This window comes from Podarcis tiliguerta (genome assembly GCF_965153285.1).
Source record: "Podarcis tiliguerta genome assembly, chromosome: 4".
NCBI classification, from domain to species: Eukaryota; Metazoa; Chordata; class Lepidosauria; order Squamata; family Lacertidae; genus Podarcis; species Podarcis tiliguerta.
Genome location: NC_139537.1, coordinates 4,015,540 through 4,037,649, shown reverse-complemented (window position 1 = coordinate 4,037,649; position 22,110 = coordinate 4,015,540). Strand labels below are relative to the sequence as shown.

Below are 22,110 nucleotides of genomic sequence, written 5' to 3'. Positions count from 1 at the left end.
TAAAAATGAAAAAAGAAAGCGTGCGAGGACTGTCTGGTTGAGGGAGCTGGGTATGTTTAGCCTGGAGAAGAGAAGAAACAGAAGAGATGTGATTTGCTGTTGTTTAGTCCTTTAGTCGTGTCCGACTCTTCGTGACCCCCTGGACCAGAGCACACCAGGCCCTCCTGTCTTCCACTGCTTCCCTCAGTGTGGTAACAAACTCATGCTGGTAGCTTCGAGATAGATGGGATAGCCATCTTCAAAGATCGGAAGTGCTGTCACGTGGAAGGGCAAAACCAAAACCAATGCATTAAAGTGGCAATAAAGGAGATTCCAGTTTTACAAAAAAAAAAACCTGGAATCATTCCTTCTTGGGATTCTAACTGACAATATTCCAAAAGAAAGATTAAAATTATTTTTCTATGCAGTAACGGTGGCTAGGATATTAATAGCCAAGTACTGGAAGGGTCTTGGGACGCGGGTGGCGCTGTGGGGAAAAGCCTCAGCGCCTAGGGCTTGCCGATTGAAAGGTCGGCGGTTCGAATCCCCGCGGCGGGGTGCGCTCCCGTTGTTCGGTCCCAGCGCCTGCCAACCTAGCAGTTCGAAAGCACCTTCGGGTGCAAGTAGATAAATAGGGACCGCTTACCAGCGGGAAGGTAAACGGCGTTCCGTGTGCTGCGATGGCTCGCCAGAGCAGCTTTGTCACGCTGGCCACGTGACCTGGAAGTGTCTGGGGACAGCGCTGGCTCCTGGCCTATAGAGTGAGATGAGCGCACAACCCTAGCGTCTGTCAAGACTGGCCCGTACGGGCAGGGGTACCTTTACCTTTTTACTGGAAGGGTAACCATATGCCAACTAGAGGAAAATGGCTACAAAAGCTGAGTGAATACTCGGAACTCGCTAAGTTGACGGAAGCCTTAAGGAACAAGTCAAATAAAGTAGCCCAGAAGGAATGGGAATGGCTAAATACCTACCTATCGAGTCAAGGTTCAACAACCAAGATTTGGTTGTGTTTAGAATAAATCCGTAAGTGGGGAAATGTCTCCTTATACCAAGATGAGGAATATATTGAAATACAGAGAAATTGTTTTAGTTACAGGAAATGAACCACCATGAGGTAGATGGAAGTAAAAAAAAACCAATAATAAAAAGAAATCCACTCTAAAAGGGTCAGCTTCTTGGTAGAGAAATGACATTCTGGGATGTCTATTATAGTTATCTTGTATTATACTTATGTTCTGACTTTTTGCGTTTGCTCTGTTTTGCTGTTTTCTTTTTTCCTTTTTTTTTATTCAGTTGAAATATTTGTATACTTTGTTTCATTTGCATCTGCATAATAATTCAATAAAAATTTAAATTAAAAAAAAATTGAAAAGGAAAAAATAAAATAAAGGTGATTCTGACCAGCCATTGGGTCCTCCAGTGGCATAACACCTCTCATAGAATCACAGCACAGCAGAATTGGAAGGGGACCCCCAAGGCTCATCTAGTCCAACCCCCTTCCAGGCAGGAACCACCGCTAAAGAATCCATGACAAACGACCACCCAAGCTCTGTTTAAAAACCTCCAATGAAAGAGAGTCCACCACCTCCTGAGGGAGACTGTTTCACTGTCCAACAGCTCTTACTGCCAGACAGTTCCTCCTGATGTTTAGTGGGAACCTCCTTTCTTGGAACTTGAAGCCATGGATTCGAGTCCTACCCTCCAAAGCACGAGGAAGCAAGCTTGCTCCATCTTCCACATGGCAGCCCTTTAGGTATTTGAAGCTGGCTACCCCATCTCCTCTCAGTCTCCTCTTTTCCAGGCTAAGCACACCCAGCTCCTTCAACCATTCCTCTGTTAGATTTCTGTTATGCCACTGTGCAGTTTTTGGAGTCGCAAGACTCTGTTGACATTCCAGACTGTTGGAAGTCTCATGGGAGACGGGAGACGGATGTTGAAGTTCTGGTTTCCTGTTTTCTTTGCTCTTATTGTTCTCTGTCTCTCACAGAGAGCAGACACATATTCTTTTCTGTCCTGCGTAGTTACAAAATAAACATAGCAATGTAGCACATATTTCTGGCTCGGTGTAGTGGTTAAGAGCAGTAGACTCGTAATCTGGTGAACCGGGTTCGCTTCCCCGCTCCTCCACATGCAGCTGCTGGGTGACCTTGGGCCAGTCACACTTCTCTGAAGTCTCTCAGCCCCACTCACCTCACAGAGTGTTTGTTGTGGGGGAGGAAGGGAAAGGAGATTGTTAGCCGCTTTGAGACTCCTTAGGGTAGTGATAAAGTGGGATATCAAATCCAAATCCAAACTCTTCTGTTTGGGTACTCTGCGTAATGGGAGTGTACCTGAAGTCTCATTAAAGGCTTAGGTTATTAATCACCGTCGGAGCAGAGTTTGATGGATTCCAAAGATACGACGAGGAGGAGAGCCATTACAGCTCGGTCGTACGGAAGTTTGGTTTCCAGACCCTTGATCATCTTGGTCGCCCTCCTCTGCACGCTTCCCAGCTTGTCAACATCCTTCTTAAACTGTGCTGCCCAGAACTAGACATAGAATCACAGAATTGTAGTATTGGAAGGGGGCCCAAGGGTCATCCAGCCCAACCCGCTGCAATGTAGGAATCCTTTTGCCCAACGTGAGACTCAAACCCACGACCTTGAGATTAAGAGTCTCATGCTCTACCAACTGAGCTATCAAGAAGAGAGAGAGAGAGAGCTCTTAATGTTCAGCCGATCGGCTGTTTGTGGTCCTTCGTTCTCAAACGGTTGCATCGATGGTCTGCTGCAGCACTTTTACTGCTGCGTAGTTTGGATAAGCTGTCAAGGTTCTGAGAAAATGGGGTGATAAACGGTGACACAAGCTCAGCTTCCAGCAGCTGCATAAAGCAGACCCATGTTATATTGCCCCCAGGCTGCATCAGTGGCCATAAGGCTGGGAGACGTGCCTGTTGCTGCCTCACGAGTCCATGTCCGAGGCCAGATCCGAACCAGAGGCTTCTGTCACTATCCTATGTCACTGCTGGCGCCCTCCATCTCTGCAGCCCCTCTTAAGAGCCCGTTTTCTGGGCTGGCTGGCTGGCTGGCTTGGGCCTTTCCTTCCACGAGTCAGAGAGAACTCTAGCATGTGGGAGCTTCTGCTAGGCAAAAGGACCTTGAGGCAAGGGCTTTGGGATGACGGGGAGCGAGGAGCACCCCCCCTTCTCTGCATCTCATTATCCTTATCTCCCTGGGACTGTAGTTATCTGTCTCTGCTTTCTCGAACTCATTTGTGTCTAACTCTCTGCTGAGGGATGCTCGCCTCGCGCAGGGAAGCAGAGAAGGCACTCACCCAAAGCGTAACCCAGGGGTCAGCAACCTTTTTCAGCCGTGGGCCGGTCCACCGTCCCTCAGACCTTAGTGGGGGCCGGACTATATATTTTTTTTTGGGGGGGGGGAGACGAATTCCTATGCCTCACAAATAACCCAGAGATGCATTTTAAATAAAAGCACATATTCTACTCATGTAAAAACACCAGGCAGACCCCACAAATAACCCAGAGGTGCATTTTAAATAACATGACACGTTCTACTCATGTAAAAACACGCTGATTCCCGGACCATCTCGCTTCATTTAAAGATTTTCAGAGACTTTGAGACTAACGATTTCATTTTGCACTTATTATGGTCTGAAGGAATTCCATACCTTCTCCTTTTCAGGTACACTGCAGTCAACTCTCTGAATCGGATGAGCTGAACCTTCGCGCTTTAGAGAAGCACGTAAGTATTATTATTATTATTATTATTATTATCCTTGTGTGATGCTACTCACCAGTACGGAATACCTTAAACTCTTTGTGTGTCTGCTGCTACCAACAGCACTTTGATCACGATATTTTTTTACCCTTGTCCTTGTTACCTGTCGACCTGCTTTAGACACCGTTTTAATGCGGGGACTCTGCTGCTGCCATCTCTTAAGACTCACCTTCCATCATCTTTCTCCCTGGAAGACATTTACATGTGTTAGCGGATAATATGTCATCTTCTTGAGCGGGTGGAGATTTACCAAGTTGTTACTCCAGCATCTCATCTACCGCAGTGAACATAAGAATATAAGGAGAGCCTGGTTTCAGAATCAGGACAATTCCCCCTGGGTAGTCCAGTATCAGGGGACACGGGTGGCGCTGTGGGTTAAACCACAGAGCCTAGGCCTTGTCGATCAGAAGGTCGGCAGTTCAGATCCCCGCGACGGGGTGAGCTCCCGTTGCTCGGTCCCTGCTCCTGCCAACCTAGCAGTTCAAAAGCACGTCAAAGTGCAAGTAGATAAATAGATACTGCTCCGGCGGGAAGGTAAACGGCGTTTCTGTGTGCTGCTCTGGTTCACCAGAAGTGGCTTAGTCATGCTGGCCACATGACCCGGAAAAACTGTCTGTGGACAGACACCGGCTCCCTCCGCCAATAAAGCAAGATGAGCACCACAACCCCAGAGTTGTCTGTGACTGGACTTAACTGTCAGGGGTCCTTTACCTTTACCTTTTTATCACTTCACCTCTCAGCCTTCTCTTTTCCACTTTCCAGCTTGTATGATATCCTTCTTCTGGGAATGTTGTGGGTCACAGAAGAGGATATATTGTTTAATATTTTCCTTCCTAACTTGCGCTACCAAGTTTCTTTACATAGCAGAGCGTATTCCCCTGTTACACAGCAGGAATCTGGTTGCAGATTCATTAGAATCTCTTAACTTCTGTTATTCCTGGTAAGACCCCTTTAATTCCCTCCTAAAAGAATAAAGACACAACACTCTTGCTCATAAGTAACAATAAGAAGTTTACTCACCGTCAGGCAGATCACAGTGTGATCCCTGAAGGCAGGCTTTAGGCTCAAGGTTACAAATATGTACAAATAGGTTTACCCCGTATGGGAGATAACCCAGGGACTGCTGGCTGAGAGTGCGGTCCAGGTGAAGCAGGAAGCAGACAGGACGAAAAAGAGAACGAAAAGGAAGATGGCTACGTGACTTGGCCTTTGACCAGGTCCGGAAAGGTAACGCCCACCTATTGGTCACATGCAAAGGAAGGATGCTCCAGCCAGGTGCAACAGGAAGTTCTACTTGCTGGACCAACATTCCCCTGCATGTCCACTCTAGGCAAACAAGGAATGTTGTACTTGACTGCTCCAGAGGATTACATCCCACACTTCTTAAACTGGGGTTCCCAGAATTGAACACAGGACTCCTCTGAGATAAGCTCTGGTTCCTGCATTGCAGGCGTTTCGAATGGGTGACGCATTGCATCCCTTCTGACTCTATGATTCTAAGTCCAATGTCATTCATCCTCGCCCTGTCTCCCTCCTTAGAGCACCATCCCTCTTAACAGGCCTCTTAGGGAACAGTAAAAATCCATCCATCCACATCCCTAGCCACACAAACCCTGCTCTCGCCTCGCAGATCTGAAAACTCCCGTCCGGCTTAATCAGCCGGCAACAGGAGACTAGAATAGTTGACACGGAGAGACCTGTGCGGGAGTGTTGCAAGGGAACGCCAACCCTGCCAGGTGGAGCGGGTGGGAGGCTGCTGCGAAGACGGAAGCGTTCAAAGCCGCTCTCCCTCTCCATCTGCCTGCGTTTTCTTGATGCCGTGATAATGAGGAGCCCACCTGCCACTCAAGAGACAAGGCGCTGCTGTAGCAAAGATGAGCTCCACACCCAATGAGTTTGTGCTAGCGCTGCATTTGGAACCTGGGGTGGGGGGTTGCAGGATTCAAGCCTGCCTATAAACCTCATCCTCTGATCATCAAGGTTTTGGACATTTTGGACTCACAGCTGTCCATGGAGGCGCAGGTCAATTCTGTGTCCAGGGCACCGGTCTACCAGCTGAGACCCCACCTGCCCACTGACTTTCTTGCCAGAGTGGTGCATGCTCTGGTTATCTCCCGCTTGGACTACTGCAATGTGCTCTACGTGGGGCAACCTTATTATTTATACCCCGCCCATCTGGCTGGGCTTTCCCAGCCACTCTGGGCAGCTTCCAACAAAATATTAAAATACAGTAATGCATCAAACATTAAAAGCTTCCCCTAAACAGGGCTGCCTTCAGATGTCTTCTAAAATTCAGATAGTTGTTTATTTCCTTGACATCTGATGGGAGGGAGCCACTACCGAGAAGGCCCTCTGAAGAATGATCATGATAATAATAATAATAATAATAACATTTTATAATGATAAGGGGAGAAGGGCAACTTAACTGGGGGTGGGGTTGTGCTTTGGGCCTCATTCCACTGCGAATTTTCTGTCCTTCGCACCCAGAGCTCTTTGCTCCATCTGTTTCCCTTGCCTGCTTGCAAAATGCACTTCCTTACAGATCCTGGTGTCCTACAAGCGCATCCAAGCCCTGCAGAAGCTGCAGCCCTGGCCGCAGGTCAGCCTGTCCACCAGTTCGTCGCAGAATTCTCTAGCAAAAACCGAGGGGCCCCCCAAGAACAGCTACAGCGACTTGGACCGCAAGATCCTCCAGCTGTGCGGTAAGGGTGCGAGGCAGCCAACGACGTGCTCTGATGCAGATAGATAACAATATACTGTACATTATTTTATATATCATCTTCAACCATTGTTTTTATATTTAGGGGTGCCACATTTCCAAAAGTGAACATCCGGACAGAGTTATTGAGCTCCCCACCTCCCACCCAGACATTTTGCTGATTTCTGAAACTTCCCACTGGATTTTCCTGGGCAGATAAACAAATGGCAGCCCTATATATATGCAATTATTTTAATTGTTTTTATATATTGCTGTGGCAGGTGGGGTCAGTCTGGATGATGCCATGAGTCCCTCCCAATTCATGGAGGTTCCTGTACCCAAGTGCTGGTTAGGGAGGATGCTATCACTGAACTGGTCAGACCAGTTTCTTTGTAAGACCTTAGCTGGCTGCTTAAGTATCCTCATTTGCATCCCAAAGGAAGGAGCCAGGTTGCAAGAGCTACAACTCAGTGAGGGGGCCACCCAGGTGGGCTTTTCCTCCACCCCCTCGCCTATCTGCTAGCTAGGAGAACAATACAGTGGTACCTTGGTTCTCAAACTTAATCCGTTCCGGAAATCCATTCCAAAACTAAAGCGTTCCAAAACCAAGGCATGCTTTCCCATAGAAAGTAATGCAAAATGGATTGATCCATTCCAGACTTTTGAAAACAACCCCTAAAACAGCAATTTAACATGAATTTTACTATCTCACAAGACCATTGATCCATAAAATGAAAGCAACAATCAATGTACTGTACTATAAAATAAGACAGTATTGTAGTTGATAAAAATTAAAATTAATTTTTTTTCTTTACCTGCAACGATGATAGTCATTGTTTGGATGGGGGGCTTTTATCCATTTCCGCAGTCACACAAATCAATCAGTAGCTGAACTAGGTTCCACACAGACACAAAAACAAATTAACCAAAAAAGCCTCAAAAACACAAAATAAACAGCAAAAACGAAATGTTCAAAAACCAAGGCCTTGCAGCTTCTGATTGGTGCAGGCGCCCCGGAAACAATAGCCGACAGCCGCATCGGATGTTCGGCTTCCGAAAAACATTTGAAAACTGGAACACTCACTTCCGGGTTTTCGGCGTTTGAGAACCAAGGCTTTTGAGAAGCAAGGTATCACTGGAACAGGAAAGTGTGTGTCAGCTGGGATTGAAAGCAGGCTGGGAGCTGGAGACACAGAGACTTGCTCGCTCTGTACTGGACCCAAAGCTCATGCAGAAGAAAGATCTTTTGTGGTGGCGATGCAGTGAGCTCCTCCATACCTTGACGAGGTTGCAAATAAAACCATGAATCCTAAAAACACTGCAGTCTGTGCTGACCTTCATTCCAGGGAAACCGAACCTGAGCAAACGTCTGAAAGCATTGGAGATTCTCACCTCTTGGGAGACCATGGTGGCCTGAAACACATATTCTTCTATATGTTTTTATGAATCGGTTCCGGGTTCCTCAGCGGAAGTGATTCAGAAATGAAATAAGCAGTTCTGGTTATGTTTGTTAATCTCGTAGCAAGAACTCACAGCTCCCGATCTGTTGCTTTTGCAGGCGAACTGTACGACTTGGATGCAGCCTCACTCCAGCTCAAAGTTATTAATTACGTGAGTATTTTGGAGCCTGGCTGTCAGAATCATAGAATTGTCGAGGTGGGACCCCCGAGTGTCATCTAGTCTGACCCTCTGCAGTGCAGGAATCTCAGCTAAAGCATCCAGCACAGATGGCCAGCCAACCTCTGCTTAAAAAAGGAGAGTCATTACTTATTTCCTGCTCGATCCCTGCTGGGGAAGAGGGGTCCTTTTGTCTTCCACAGATACCTGGGAAACCATTTCCAGCTAAGTGAGAAGGGAATGACGCCTTGTGGCCGTGACAACCTTCATTTCCTGCACTGCAGTGGGTTGTACTAGATAACCCCTTTGGGTCTCTTCCAATTCCATGATTCTATGGAGAACAGAAGTCTGATGGTCTGGGAGCGGCTGGGATGTGGGTGGCTTCCCCCTCCTGGGAATGGCTCACTTTTCTCTCTCCCTCTCTCGCAGCTGAAGCAAGAGACCCAGTCGCCCTGTTGCTGCCTCCTCTTGGTTTCTGAAGACAACCACCAGCTATTCTGCCAGGTGAGCTTCCTGCCCTAAGGGAATCACTGCTCCCGATTATTCCCCTATGCAGAGTTTTTGCAAGGCTGCCTAATTTTTGAGCTATGCTGTAGATCAGACTAAATCACACAGAGCACCATGAATGGCCTACCGGGGTATTGTTTATTAATTTTATTTATTGCCCCATGTGCAAAGACAGCTGGAATGGCAGGGCCTAAGTCGTGAAAAGATTCTAGAATTGTTGTGATAGTAATACCAAGTTAAGACCCAGAAGCTGAGGCTCCAAGACTTTGGCCACCTCATGAGAAGAGAAGACTCCCTGGAAAAGACCCTGATGTTGGGAAAGATGGAGGGCACAAGGAGAAGGGGACGACAGGGGACGAGATGGTGGGACATGAGTCTGACCAAACTGCGGGTGGCAGTGGAAGACAGGAATGCCTGGCGTGCTCTGGTCCAGGGGGTCACAAAGAGTCGGACACGACTAAACGACTAAACAACAACAACAAAGACCCAGAAAATGATATAGGAACACCTTGTGTAAAGGGCTCCCTAGATGTTCACAAGGCTTTTGACAAAGTTGATTGGGATTATTCATTCCAATTACAGTCACACCTCGGGTTACAGACGCTTCAGGTTGCACTTCTTCGGGTTGCGGACCACCAAAACCCGGAAGTACCGGAACAGATTACTTCTGGGTTTCGGTGGTCGTGCATGTGCAGAAGTGCTAAATTGCACTTTGCTCATGCGCAGAAGTGCCAAATCACAACCCGCATGTGCACAGATGTGCCGCTGCGGAAAGGACGCTGCGGGTTGCGAACGTGCCTCCCGCACGGATCATGTTCTCAATCTGAGTGTCCACTGTAAGCAGCAAAGGGGTGGGTGGGAGCTGGGTCCTGCTCTCTGGACAGCAAGATGAGTGCATCTCATAGAATCATAGAATCATAGAGTTGGAAGAGACCACAAGGGCCATCGAGTCCAACCCCCTGCCAAGCAGGAAACACCATCAGAGCACTCCTGACATATGGTTGTCAAGCCTCTGCTTAAAGACCTCCAAAGAAGGAGACTCCACCACACTCCTTGGCAGCAAATTCCACTGTCAAACAGCTCTTACTGTCAGGAAGTTCTTCCAAATTTGAGGTGGAATCTTCTTTCTTGTAGTTTGGATCCATTGCTCCGTCTCCTGGACAAGGCTGGAGAAAAGCATCGCAGCAGCAAAGTCACGTCCTGACTACTGGAAAACTTTTTCTCTGTGTTATGAAACGTGCCAGACAACCCACAAATCCCAACTTCCAGAGGAACGGCTAAGGGAGCTGGGCATGTTTAGCCTGGAGAAGAGGAGGTTAAGGGGTGATATGATAGCCATGTTCAAATATATAAAAGGATGTCACCTAGAGGAGGGAGAAAGGTTGTTTCCTGCTGCTCCAGGGAAGCGGACACGGGGCAATGGATCCAAACTACAAGAAAGAAGATTCCACCTAAACATTAGGAAGAACTTCCTGACAGTAAGAGCTGTTCGACAGTGGCATTTGCTGCCAAGGAGTGTGGTGGAGTCTCCTTCTTTGGAGGTCTTTAAGCAGAGGCTGGACAACCATATGTCAGGAGTTGGACTCGATGGCCCTTGTGGTCTCTTCCAACTATGTGATTCTATGATTCTATGAACTGGATGTACATTTCCAAAATATAAGATAAGAAACAAATAAATAAAACCTACATACAGCAACAGTGTTTTGTGTTGTGTAGGCTTCTGTGATGTAAATAATGGGCCCTGCCTGCTAGGCTGCTCCCTAAAATATCCCTGGTTGGCTCCTTTCTATATACAGGGTGCCTACATTCTGCATGGACTGGTTGCATGGCAACATGTGCAAATGGCTTGAGATACCTACTAGGTCCATAAATTACCATATAGCATATATTCAACACAAAATCCGTTAAGAGCTTGGGTGTAATCTTCGATACCTCCCTCTCCATGGAGGCGCAGATTGCAGCTACAACAAAGGCGGCATTTTTCCATCTCCGCCAAGCTAAGCAGTTGGCTCCTTATCTCTCTCGCCCTGACCTAGCCACTGTGATCCATGCGACGGTCACCTCCAGACTGGATTATTGTAACTCGCTCTACGTGGGGCTGCCCTTGAGACTGACCCAGAAACTCCAGCGGGTGCAGAATGCCGCAGCGAGACTCCTTATGGGGTCGTCACTGCGAGATCACATTCATCCAGTACTATACCAGCTGCACTGGCTCCCGGTGGAGTACAGGATCAGGTTTAAGGTGCTGGTCTTAACCTTCAAAGCCCTATACGGCCTAGGACCCTCGTACCTACGGGACCGCCTCTCCTGGTATGCCCCACAGAGGAACTTACGGTCTTCAAATAAAAACATCTTGAAGGTCCCAGGCCTCAGAGAGGTTAGGCTGGCCTCAACTAGAGCCAAGGCTTTTTCAGCTGCGGCTCCAACCTGGTGGAACGCTCTGTCACAAGAGACTAGGGCCCTGCAAGACTTGACATCTTTCCGCAGGGCCTGCAAGACAGAGCTGTTCCACCAGGCCTTTGGTCAGGGTGCAGCCTGACTCCCTCCTTTGGCAATCTTTACAAAACTTTAGTTATGGTTGCCATCAATTTTCAATTTGATCTTAATTAATTTTTTATAATGTTTTATAATGTTGCACTATTTTAGTGTTGTTAGCCGCCCTGAGCCCGGCTTTGGCTGGGGAGGGCGGGATATAAATAAAATTTATTATATTATTATTATTATTAAAAAAACAGTGACAATTTGTTGTTGACAAAGGACAGCTGGACAAATAATGGGCCCCATTACCTTCAGGAGCTTAGGGCCTCATCAAACCTCAATCCGGCCCTGCCAGGAGGCATCTTAGATGCATGGCTGCAGGCTCAGCGGTGAGCGCAGTCAAGGACATTTGTGACTATCAGACTTTGAAAAGCTGGAATTGAAGGTTCAAGTTTGTCAGTTTTGTTGAAACTAAATAGCTTTGTCACTGTTTTGAGTTTCTCTATGTTGTTGTCTTGGTGGGTCAGGCAAACCCCTGTTCTGAGTAATGTCTTTTGTAGGGATGAATTTTTGGAACTACTTATTCCTCCCTAAGGTCATTGTCTTACGAAGAATTTGTCAGACCATTGCAGCCACCTCTTCCATTAGTTTTTATCCCTCACTGGGTAGAGGACCCCCAAAATTGGAAGGGACTTAGTGCATTGTCCAAGACTGACCCCCCTTAAAAACCTAAAACAGTATATTCCATCCCCTCTGTTTCTGGTGATCAGGCGCCATTGATTATGTAGCCAAAACTGGATAATCTATCCAGAAAAATGGAGTAGTACCAGGAAGTCTGGACAACCTCTGAGATTTTCAGAAGTGCCCCAAATTGGGGTGGGGAAAATTAAGAGGGGAACCCCAAAATCACACTAGTGAGAGCTGAGCATACTTTGCGGCTGTGCTGGTCCGGGGGGGGGGTTACCGAGAGGCGTGGTCAGAGTCCGGTCCTGGGTCGAGGGTCTGGAGACTGTCCACCAAAGGCGAAGCGGGGTCCAAAGCAAGAAGCTGGGCGTGGTCAGGAACTCTGGAAAAACAGGTGTGGGTGCTGGCAGAAACAGGTTTCCAACGACGTTGCTCCCGCCACCTGGGACCGGGCTGACTGGCCTTTATCTTCTCTGAGGCCAGAGGCGGTCCCGGCCCCCAGGAGACCCGCCTCTCCAGGCCTTAAGGCGAGCACTCCTCCTGGGAGAAACCAGTTCCCTCTGCCTCTCTGCCCTGAGCCTCTGCAGCTCAGGAGAGGCTGGAGGGTTACTGGACCCAGGGGGAGACTCACCTTCCCCTGACAGGGCTGGGAGAGGAGCACCTGCAGGCAATGGGTCCTCAATCACCCCCCGGAGCCAGAGTGTCTGTTCCTGAGGATCCGGCACAGGTGCAGGCGCTTCAGAAACAAGGCCCTGCCCCAGTTCAGCCGGCCCTGGAGGCGGGGACTCCTGTGCAGGCTGGGATTCCTCCGGTTCAGCCTCTGAATCAGACTCCCAGGCCATCACAGCGGCCACACAAAGCTGTCAGAATGGAGTAGTTGGAAGGTATCACTCTACACTGCAACATTTTGTTGCAGTTCCCACTTGTGTGTTATCTTTAGGTGGACAATATTTCAAGTGATTGCTGCTCCCTTCCTCCCAGCCAACCATTCGGTGAGATGGTGGTCTGCAAGCCTTAAGAAACGACCTGTGGCTCCTTCAGCATCCGAGATTTAAATGCTGCTACGTCTTTGAAGATGGGAAAACCTTTGATTCCTTCCTTTTTCCCACACTCCTGTTTCCTTGTTTCTTGCAGGTCGTTGGAGACAAAGTGTTGGAGGAAGAGATCAGCTTCCCTGTGAGTGGATCATCATCATCATCATCAGTGCTTTTTTCTAAAGAAAATGTTTAGGGCTACTCTCATTTTGACTCAAGAAAATCACCATTTCATAGTTTGAATCGAGGGAAATAAATACAGTAAATGGACAAAAGTACAGAGATTTACAAAATGTTTAGGGGTATGTGCACCCCTGCGTCCCCCCAGAAAAAAGCACTAATAATAATAACAATAATAATAATAATAATTGTGCCTTGCAGTTTAGGAGGCATCTCTTCTCCTGGAGATCGTGAGCCTCTGTCTAATTATTTTTATTTTTCTTTTATCCCGCCTTTTTCCCTGACAGGGACTCAAGGTGACCTGAGGTGCTGATTGCAATCCTCTAAGTAATAATAATAATAATAATAATAATAATAATAATTTATTATTTATACCCCGCCCACCTGGCTGAGTGTCCATATTTCCCCTTCCAACTCTGCAATTCTGTGATTCTCTGAAGCCTTCGCCTCTTTCCCATCGCTCTCTCTTTCTTTCCCCCATGCAGTTAACGGTTGGGCGTCTGGGGAAGGTTGTGGAGGAGAAGAAATCGATCACTCTGCAGGACATCAGCTTGGTAGGTCTTTCCGTGCGGCCGATTCTGCCCTGGGCTTCTTCAGTGCGTGTCACGGGGGCTCCCATGCTGTGGCTCCAGCACGCTTCACATTTTATTTCTCCGGCTGCCTGCTCTTGAATGAAGCCAGGATTACAGAGATGCATGTCAACTGCCTACCCAGCAGCGGCTGTTTGGAATGTGCCCTTTCATATTTGGTTTGCAAAAAAGAGGCAGATCTTCCTGGAATATATATATATATATATATATATATATATATATATATAAGGTAAAGGTACCCCTGCCCGTACGGGCCAGTCTTGACAGACTCTAGGGTTGTGCGCCCATCTCACTCAAAGAGGCCGGGGGCCAGCGCTGTCCGAAGACACTTCCGGGTCACGTGGCCAGCGTGACATCGCTGCTCTGGCAAGCCAGAGCCGCACACGGAAACGCCGTTTACCTTCCTGCTAGTAAGCGGTCCCTATTTATCTACTTGCACCCGGGGTGCTTTCGAACTGCTAGGTTGGCAAGCGCTGGGACCGAACAGCGGGAGCGCACCCCGCCGCAGGGATTCGAACTGCCGACCTCTTGATCGGCAAGCCCTAGGCGCTGAGGCTTTTACCCACAGCGCCACCCGCATCCCTATATATATATATATATATATATATAGTGGTACCTTGATTCTCAAACTTAATCCGTTCCACAGGTCCATTCCAAAACCAAAGCATTTTAAAACCAAGGCGCGCTTTCCCATAGAAAGTAATGCAGAATGGATTAATCTGTTCCAGACTTTTTAAAAACAACCCCTAAAACAGCAATTTAACATGGATTTTACTATCTCACAAGACCATTGATCCATTCAGCCGGCACCTCTTCCTTAACCGCGATTTGCTCAGCTCAAACCACTTTGGCTCAATCTGTCTTCTCCGTGCCCAATTTAAGAGCCCTCTCGCGTCCCAGACCTCCTCTCTCTCAGCTAGATTTGTCACGCTCCAGGGTGGACTAATATCGCGTCTTAATCGTGGCTTGGCTGTACGCAGGGAAATCTGGCGGGTCAGGGAAAGGCTGGCCGGCCCTCTCCCTTTTTCTGCCTTGGCAGTCGGCTGCCAGGCAGCATCCATGCAAGGCTGGCATCCCGCGATTTTGGACCAGCCAGAAATGTGTTTAACTCCCCGGCCTGCCCTATTTGTTGACTGAGGCATGGATGACGGATCGGCCGAGCAAAAGAGCTTGCCGAGGCGCCACAGGCTGGCTCTGGCGGTTGCGACGGGGATGGGTTTGATTAAAGGGGGAAAATAGAACTAGTTGCTTCCCTTCTTCGTTCCCGAATGTTTTGGCTCCCGAATGTTGCAAACTTGGAAATGACTGTTGCAGTTTGCAAACTATTTTTGGAAGCTGAACATCCAGCAGGGCTTCCGCGGCTTCCGATTGGCTGCAGGAGATTCTTGCAGCCAATCGGAAGCCTCGCTTTGGTTTCTGAATGTTTTGGAAGTCAGACAGAGTTCCGGAATGGACTCCGTTCAACTTCCAAGGTACGACTGTATCGGTAAAATGCCCAGGAAAATCTGGGCATATGGGAACCCGTGTTGGAAGTGTTGGTTTGCGGGCGAATTTCCTTAAAAATAGTTTTTTAAAAAACCAACAACTTTGTCATCCCCCCGCCCAAAAAAACCCTCAATAACTTTTTGAAATATGGCATTTATCTGAGGGATGTTGGAGGGTATGCCAGGGGGGTTCCCTAGGTCTCAGGTTTGGACCCTAATATCTCAGGGTCTGTGACATTTCTGATGTTTCAATCCTCGAGACGCCCCACCCCACCAAGCAAACCACAGACGGAAGGGAACCTGCCAACTCTGCTCCCGTCCCCTGGATGACCAGCCCTTGTCTCTCCCCGCCAGGAGGAGCATAAGCAGCTGAACAGTATGCTGGGCTTTGAGGTGACCGCCATGCTGTGCGTCCCGGTGATCAGCAGAGCCACCTCGCAAGTCGTGGCGTTGGCCTGTGCCTTCAACAAGATCGGTGGAGAGAGGTGAGTTCGAGGCTCCGTGCCGGCTGCGGACAGGAGTCGGAACAGAGCCGCTGCCAAGAATTCTCCCCTGCAAAGTTTGATGGTCTCTCAGTCTAGACCCCCTTCCTGCCAGGAATATATATTGCAACAAAACCATAACTGATGTGCCCTGGTGGCTGTTTTCATTGGGGGGGGGGGGAGAAAACTTCCACAAAAGCACCATGAAAATTTCTTTCTATGGAAGCTTGCTACAGGAGTGGGGAGGGATGGCGGCAAATGCGACTCCAGTGGCGGGTAGTTCCGCAGTACAGAATTAACATGGTTCCTGTTCTTCTCTTCCCCCCTCATCCCTGTAGCTACTCAGAAATGGATGAGCACAAGATCCAGCACTGCTTCTGCTACACCTCCACGGTGCTGACCAGCACACTGGCCTTCCAGAAGGAGCAGAAGCTGAAATGCGAGTGTCAGGTGAGGGGCGGGCAGGCGGGCACACCTGGCGTCTCTAGGGCAGTGCTGGAGAGGTGGGTCTGGAGCTCTGCATCTCAAGGGCATCTCCAGACAATGTGCTTGCATCAGTTTAACCGGTACAAAGGCACTGTAGTTTGTTGATATGGCAGGGCACTGCGGTGTAGTGGTTACAGCAGGGGTTGGCAAACTAAGGCCTGGGGGCGGGATGCGGCCCCCCAAGCTTGTAAATCCAGCCCGCAGACCCTGCCACCTGCTCAGTCAGTCCCCGCGCACTGCAGATGACTCGCCACGCGGGGACTGACGTCCGTGACACTGGCAAGGCTTCTGGGCGGGTGGCAACACTGGCGAGGCTTCGGATCAGCTGCAGAAAGCTCCTGCAGCCCATCCGAATTGCAGGCAGCTCTGGGTGGGTGGTGACGCTGGCACAGCTTCGGATTGGCTGCAGGAAGTTCCCACAGCCAATCTGAAGCCTCGCCCCCTGCGGCTGAGGTAAACCCGGCAGGCGGGCAGCGGGTCTGGACTGTGCCATGGGCATCGTGACGGGCGCATCGCGGGGCTTCAGCTGGAGCTTGGCACATCTGCTGGCCCCGCACCTGGCGCCTGGCTCGGCATTGCTGCTGGTGGCACGCTCGGCGGCTGCGCTGCCTGCCCGGTACTCTGTGTGCACGGCCTGCCCGCCGACCTGGCCTCAGACAACAGGCCGCAGCGCATGGTGCACCTAGGAGCTCCGTGGGGACAGGCCAATGGAGCAGCTGCTGTTTGTCAACAACGCCAGTGAGCGGGCACCACCGAGACGCGCTCCTGAGCGCGTGCAAAGTGCATTCCTCCTCCAGATCCGAAGGCAGTTCAGGACCTGCTTGCAGGATATTTGTATTTTTCAAAACCTAGTCCGGCCCCCCCACAAGGTCTGAGGGACAGTGGACCAGCCCCCTGATGAAAAATTTTGCTGACCCCTGTGTCCAAATGGTTGCCCTTTTCTGAACGTCCCCCTCTTTAGCAAACTCTCATCTGCCCCCCATCCTTGAAACCTTCCTTGGTCCTACTGCCAAACGCACGCCCAGCATGGAGGGAACTTTCCTTTGCCGGAGCCGTGCAAAGTTTTTGACCTGTCGACTGAAACTCTTGTAAATACTGCTGTTCTCCGTTTCCCCACCCACTGGCCTTCTGACGCTGGAAGCAGCAGCGAAAGCTCAGCAAGGATGCTCTCTGCAGGATCCTGCGCAGCCCACAGAGCAGCCTCTGAGCTCAAGCAGCAAGGGGGACGCAGGCAGTCGCCTTCTCAAAGGCCCCCGGCCTCATTAGAGCCAGCCAGGTGACTGCATGAAAGGGAAGGACGGAAGCAGGTTCCGGGAAGCAAGCTGAGATCAAAAGAGCCGGGAGGCTGCTGCAGAAGAGGGGGCAGGAATCGAGGAATCCTAGAACCTTAGAGCTGGAAGGGGTCCCCCAGAGGTCATCCAGTCCAACCCCCCCCCATGCCCACACCACAGTTAAGCCTCTGTTTGGAAACCTCTGGTTTGAAAGTTTTTCCAAGTTAGGTTCAAAGGAGCATATGTACAGCAAGGACATGGAAACACAGAATTGCAGAGGTGGAAGGGACCCTCAGGATCATCCAGTCCAACCCCCTACAATGCAGGAAGATGCAGCTGTCCCATATGGAGATCGAACCTGCAACCTTGGCGTTATCAGCACCACGCTGTAACCAACTGAGCTATCCATTCATTTGGCAAAATAGCTTGCAGACAAAATAGATTAAAAACAACAACAAGGGTCTGAGCCATTCGTGTCCTTGGTCCAGTCTGATGAAATGCAGGCTTTTCCTGTTCCAACTTTTAATAGAATCACGATCTTGTCGAGTTGGAGGGGACTCCAGTGGTCATCTAGCCCTGCCCCCTGTGATTCAGGAATAACAGCTAAAGAATCTCTGACAGATGCCCACACCCCAACCTCCCCAACCCTTGTGGGGGGCCAGATGGGTGGGGTATAAATAATAAATTCTATTCTATTCTATTCTATTCTATTCTATTCTACAATCTTATTCAAAGTCAAAAAAAGAAGTTTACTCACATCAGTTCACAGTTGGATCCCTGAAGGCAGACTTAGTTACAAATATGTACATGAGGATCTACGCCATATGGGGGAATAATCTCAGTGCTTCTGCTAGCTGAGAGCTGACAGAGCAGTCCTAGCTAGAAGCTGGTCAAACAAAGAAGGAAGTCAAAAAGAGAGGGAGGTGTGCTGCGTGACTCGTCCTTTTGTTACCTGGACAGGTTAGGTCACGCCCACCTTCTATCACATGCAAAAGGAAGGATGCTCCAGGAGGAACAGGAAGTTTCGACTGGCTGGAACAGAGCCCCCCCCCAAAAAAAAACAAAGAAAGAAGAGATGGCTATCGGGAGCTACTAACCAAAATGGCTCTGCTGTGGAGGTTGCTAGAAACCACAGGAGGCGGCTCTTGTCTTTTAATCCTGCTTGCATGTTTTCTGGTTGATGATTTGTGAGAACAGGACTGGAGGGGCCATGGCCCTCATCCAGCAGGGTCTTCAAATGTAGCCAAGTCTGTGGGTAGTATCCCATCGCCCACCAGGCTCTGCATCCCCCCCCCCTTTCCACCCCAAAACACCTGAGTAGTTCTCCAGCTCCCCAGAGATAGATAGATAGATGATAGCTAGATAGATAGATAGATAGATAGATAGATAGATAGATAGATAGATAGATAGATGATAGATAGAGAGATAGTTTATTACGGCCATAGGCCCATATTCAATACATCATACAGCAACACAGGTATAACAAGATAAAATTAATAAATTAAATTACGTTAAAATCAAGTACATCTCAGACCGTAGGTTTCTAAATTCCATTAAAATAAGAACAATATAGCGCTTAAAATATCAAATTATCAGTATAAATCAATATTATTTAGGCAAAATCAATAATCATAGAGTAATCCATTTTTCCTTTTATAGGCTAATGCTGTTATCAGAAATCTGGCAACAGAAAGGGACCTACTCGGATCAGAATCTTGCAATAAATGCATTAGCTGTGTTTCCAAGGAGTCACCTGAGATTTCCAATAATAAAGGGGACAAAAATCTGACCCCAAAACACCTAAGTAGTTCTCCAACTCCCCAGAGAGCAAAGGTCATGAATTGGGTGAGCAGGGGACGGCAGCTGGCTGGTCCAAATGAGAGCCAGTGTGGGGCAGTGGTTAGAGTGTACCAGGGAGAGACCTGGGTTCGAATTCCTCCCCAACTGGGCCATGAAGCTCATTGGGTGTGACCTTGGGCCCAGTCACTGCCTCTAACCTCCCTCGCAGGGTCGTTGTGGGGATAAAGCGAGGGGTGCAGGACAACCATGCACTGTCGCTTGGAGCAGACAGGTGGCAAAAATCAAGGAAAATATTAAAGGACGGCTTTCTCAACTTTAAAATATTTTTGTGCCAACTGCGTGCAAAGGGCACCCTCCTGTGGCACCAGCTGGTGCTGCAGGGCAATAAATAGCATTGGCTGAGGAGCAAAGCTGATTTACTGCTAATACTGCTGCACATGGAAATTGATTTGGCGTGGAAGGATTTATTTGTCTGTTTGTTTCATAAAATTTATACACCACTTGCTGGATTTAAAAAACCATTGTGTTCCTTCTGGGGTGGTTTGTCCACCTTTGGTTCCTATCCTGAACTCAGCTCACCTGTGGCTCCTAGAAGCGGTCAGAAGGCCACAGCAGCCAAACCCAGGAAACAGCTTCCGCTGACCGATTAAATCAAGTGAAGGCAGCCGGTGGGTCTCTAACCCTCAGGGAATTAGGGACCTCCCCTGAATGAGAAGAGAGGCTCTTGAAGATTGAGGAGACCAAGAGTGGGTCTAATGGTCAAGAAAGCTGTTTCTGCAAGTGCTGTAGAGAGAAGGGAGGGGCAGGCTGGGTCATCCACTTGGAAGGGGGCCCATCTAGGAGAAGGAAAACTCTGGTGCTAGATGTCTTCTGCCTTGAGGGACATCTTCGGGAGAAGAAGAAGAAGAAGAAGAAGAAGAAGAAGAAGAAGAAGAGGAGGAGGAGGAGTTTGGATTTGATATCCCGCCTTTCACTCCCTTTAAGGAGTCTCAAAGCGGCTAACATTCTCCTTTCCCTTCCTCCCCCACAACAAACACTCTGTGAGGTGAGTGGGGCTGAGAGACTTCAGAGAAGTGTGACTGGCCCAAGGTCACCCAGCAGCTGCATGTGGAGGAGCGGAGACGCGAACCCGGTTCCCCAGATTAGGAGTCTACCGCTCTTAACCACTACACCACACTGGCTCAGGAGCAAACCCTACACAAATCTGGAGTGGAGTCCTGAAGACAGTTGGATGGCGTCTTTTATACTCCTCTTTCCAGCAACTCTGGCAGCCAGGTAAAGGTAAAGGAACCCCTGACTGCTAGTTTCAGTCATGGCCAACTCTGAGGTTGCGGCGCTCATCTCGCTTTATTGGCCGAGGGAGCCGGCGTACAGCTTCCTGGTCATGTGGCCAGCCTGACTAAGCCGCTTCTGGCGAACCAGAGCAGCACACGGAAACGCCGTTCACCTTCCCGCCAGAGTGCTACCTATTTATCTACTTGCACTTTGACGTGCTTTTGAACTGCTAGGTGGGCAGGAGCAGGGACCGAGCAACGGGAGCTCACCCCGTCGCGGGGATTCGAACTGACCACATCAGCAAGGTTGAGAGGGCCTCATATACTACATAGTGTTGTAACTCTAATTCCATTGTCATTTTGATGTTGTGTCGTATGAATCACGAAGTGGGCGGGAAGGCATCACCTGCTTTGATTTCAGAATTAAGGAGTAAGGTTTATATATTTCATCTCTCTCTCCTTCTCTCTCTCTCCTCCCCCAGGCTCTTCTGCAAGTAGCCAAGAATCTCTTCACACACCTCGGTAGGTACCCTCCATCATGGCTGCCCCCAGTGGCATCGTGTAGCCTTGGGACTCAACCCCCATCTGTAAAATGGGAATAATGGCAACTACAACAAACAATGGGGGAGCTTTGCAATGAAATCCTGAAGGGCCAAAAAGGCCTCTGTGTGCCCCTGCAGTCATGATATTCAACGGGGAACATTTTCAATGGCCCATGTCAAGCATCGCTGAGCTGTTGACGTCAGGAGGGGCCCTTGAGCCACCCACCGTTCCTACCTCACAGGGTTGTCGGGAGGGTAAAATGGGGAAAGGGGGGGGGGGAATCCTGCGTGCCACCTTGAGCTTCTTGGACAAACAGGTGGGGTCTAAATGTGATAATATTAAATAAATCGAAGGGGAAAGGGGGCTGCAGGGAAAAGGGGTGCCTTTCTGGTCCTCGCTCTGGACCCCAGAAGTCTCTCCGCATTTGAGACTCACCACAGCTTGACGCGCTCTCTTGTGCTGAGCGAAGGAAGATGATGGGATACAAACTTAGCCTAGAGTTTCCAGCAGATGTGATGGAAGTCCTGTATGGCTTATTTATTTACTTTAATCATTTTTATTGATCTTCCAATAAAAAACATCCAATTAATATCTCCAATCATAAAATTAAAAAAAGCTAAAATAAAAAAGACCAAATTATAATTATTAATTTTTCAGAGCTCCCCACGGTCTGGATCTCTGAAGCGTATCTCCACACCTCAGTGCTGCCTCTCCTCGTTGTTTCCATATTTTCCACATCTCGATTTTGACGCTTTATAATTCTCCGTCTCTTGAGTCCACGATTCTCAATCATGTCAAACATCATGTACTTTCATCCGTCGACGACAGCTTTGTTAGTGTATATTTTTCCAACTGTCTTTTTATCAGCGCAGGTTCCTCTTGACTCCGTTCCAATCTGGGATGTTGTCCAAGTCTGTTATCTGGAGTTTAATGGCGCAGCAACTCCCAGTCATTAATTGTCCAAACCTTCCTTTTGAGCTTTATTGAACCAGTACCTTCCAAGTTAAATTGTTAGGCAAAACTGTTTGGAATATTGCAATGTAGATAAACTGTATTCCACAAATATCAGTCATTTGGCGATTGATCAGCCTTTGGAGGCCGCACTCTGCCCCCTCTGGGGAAGTCCTATATGGCTTAGGTCCAGGCTATCTGATAGGCCTTCTCCTTCCTGGGCTCTGAGATATTCAGAGATGCTCTTCTTTGAATCTCCGCTTGGTGGGGACG

The 22,110-nt window shown here is 48.8% G+C and overlaps 1 protein-coding gene across 6 annotated transcripts in view; it reads left to right on the top strand.

Annotated features, from left to right (window-relative positions):
- Window positions 1-22,110, top strand: part of PDE2A (phosphodiesterase 2A) — a 385,285-nt gene that overhangs the window by 329,456 nt on the left and 33,719 nt on the right. For all 6 annotated transcript variants that reach the window (XR_014510179.1, XM_083436263.1, XM_083436265.1 and 3 more), the window contains 9 exons: window positions 3,663-3,722; window positions 6,301-6,460; window positions 8,015-8,067; window positions 8,503-8,577; window positions 12,877-12,918; window positions 13,442-13,510; window positions 15,385-15,515; window positions 15,851-15,962; window positions 20,826-20,865. Coding sequence is in view for 5 of the 6 variants with exons in the window: in XM_083436263.1 (XP_083292389.1) it covers window positions 3,663-3,722; window positions 6,301-6,460; window positions 8,015-8,067; window positions 8,503-8,577; window positions 12,877-12,918; window positions 13,442-13,510; window positions 15,385-15,515; window positions 15,851-15,962; window positions 20,826-20,865 (742 nt within the window). In the remaining variant the exon portion in view is untranslated. The remainder of the gene's footprint in view (window positions 1-3,662; window positions 3,723-6,300; window positions 6,461-8,014; window positions 8,068-8,502; window positions 8,578-12,876; window positions 12,919-13,441; window positions 13,511-15,384; window positions 15,516-15,850; window positions 15,963-20,825; window positions 20,866-22,110) is intronic.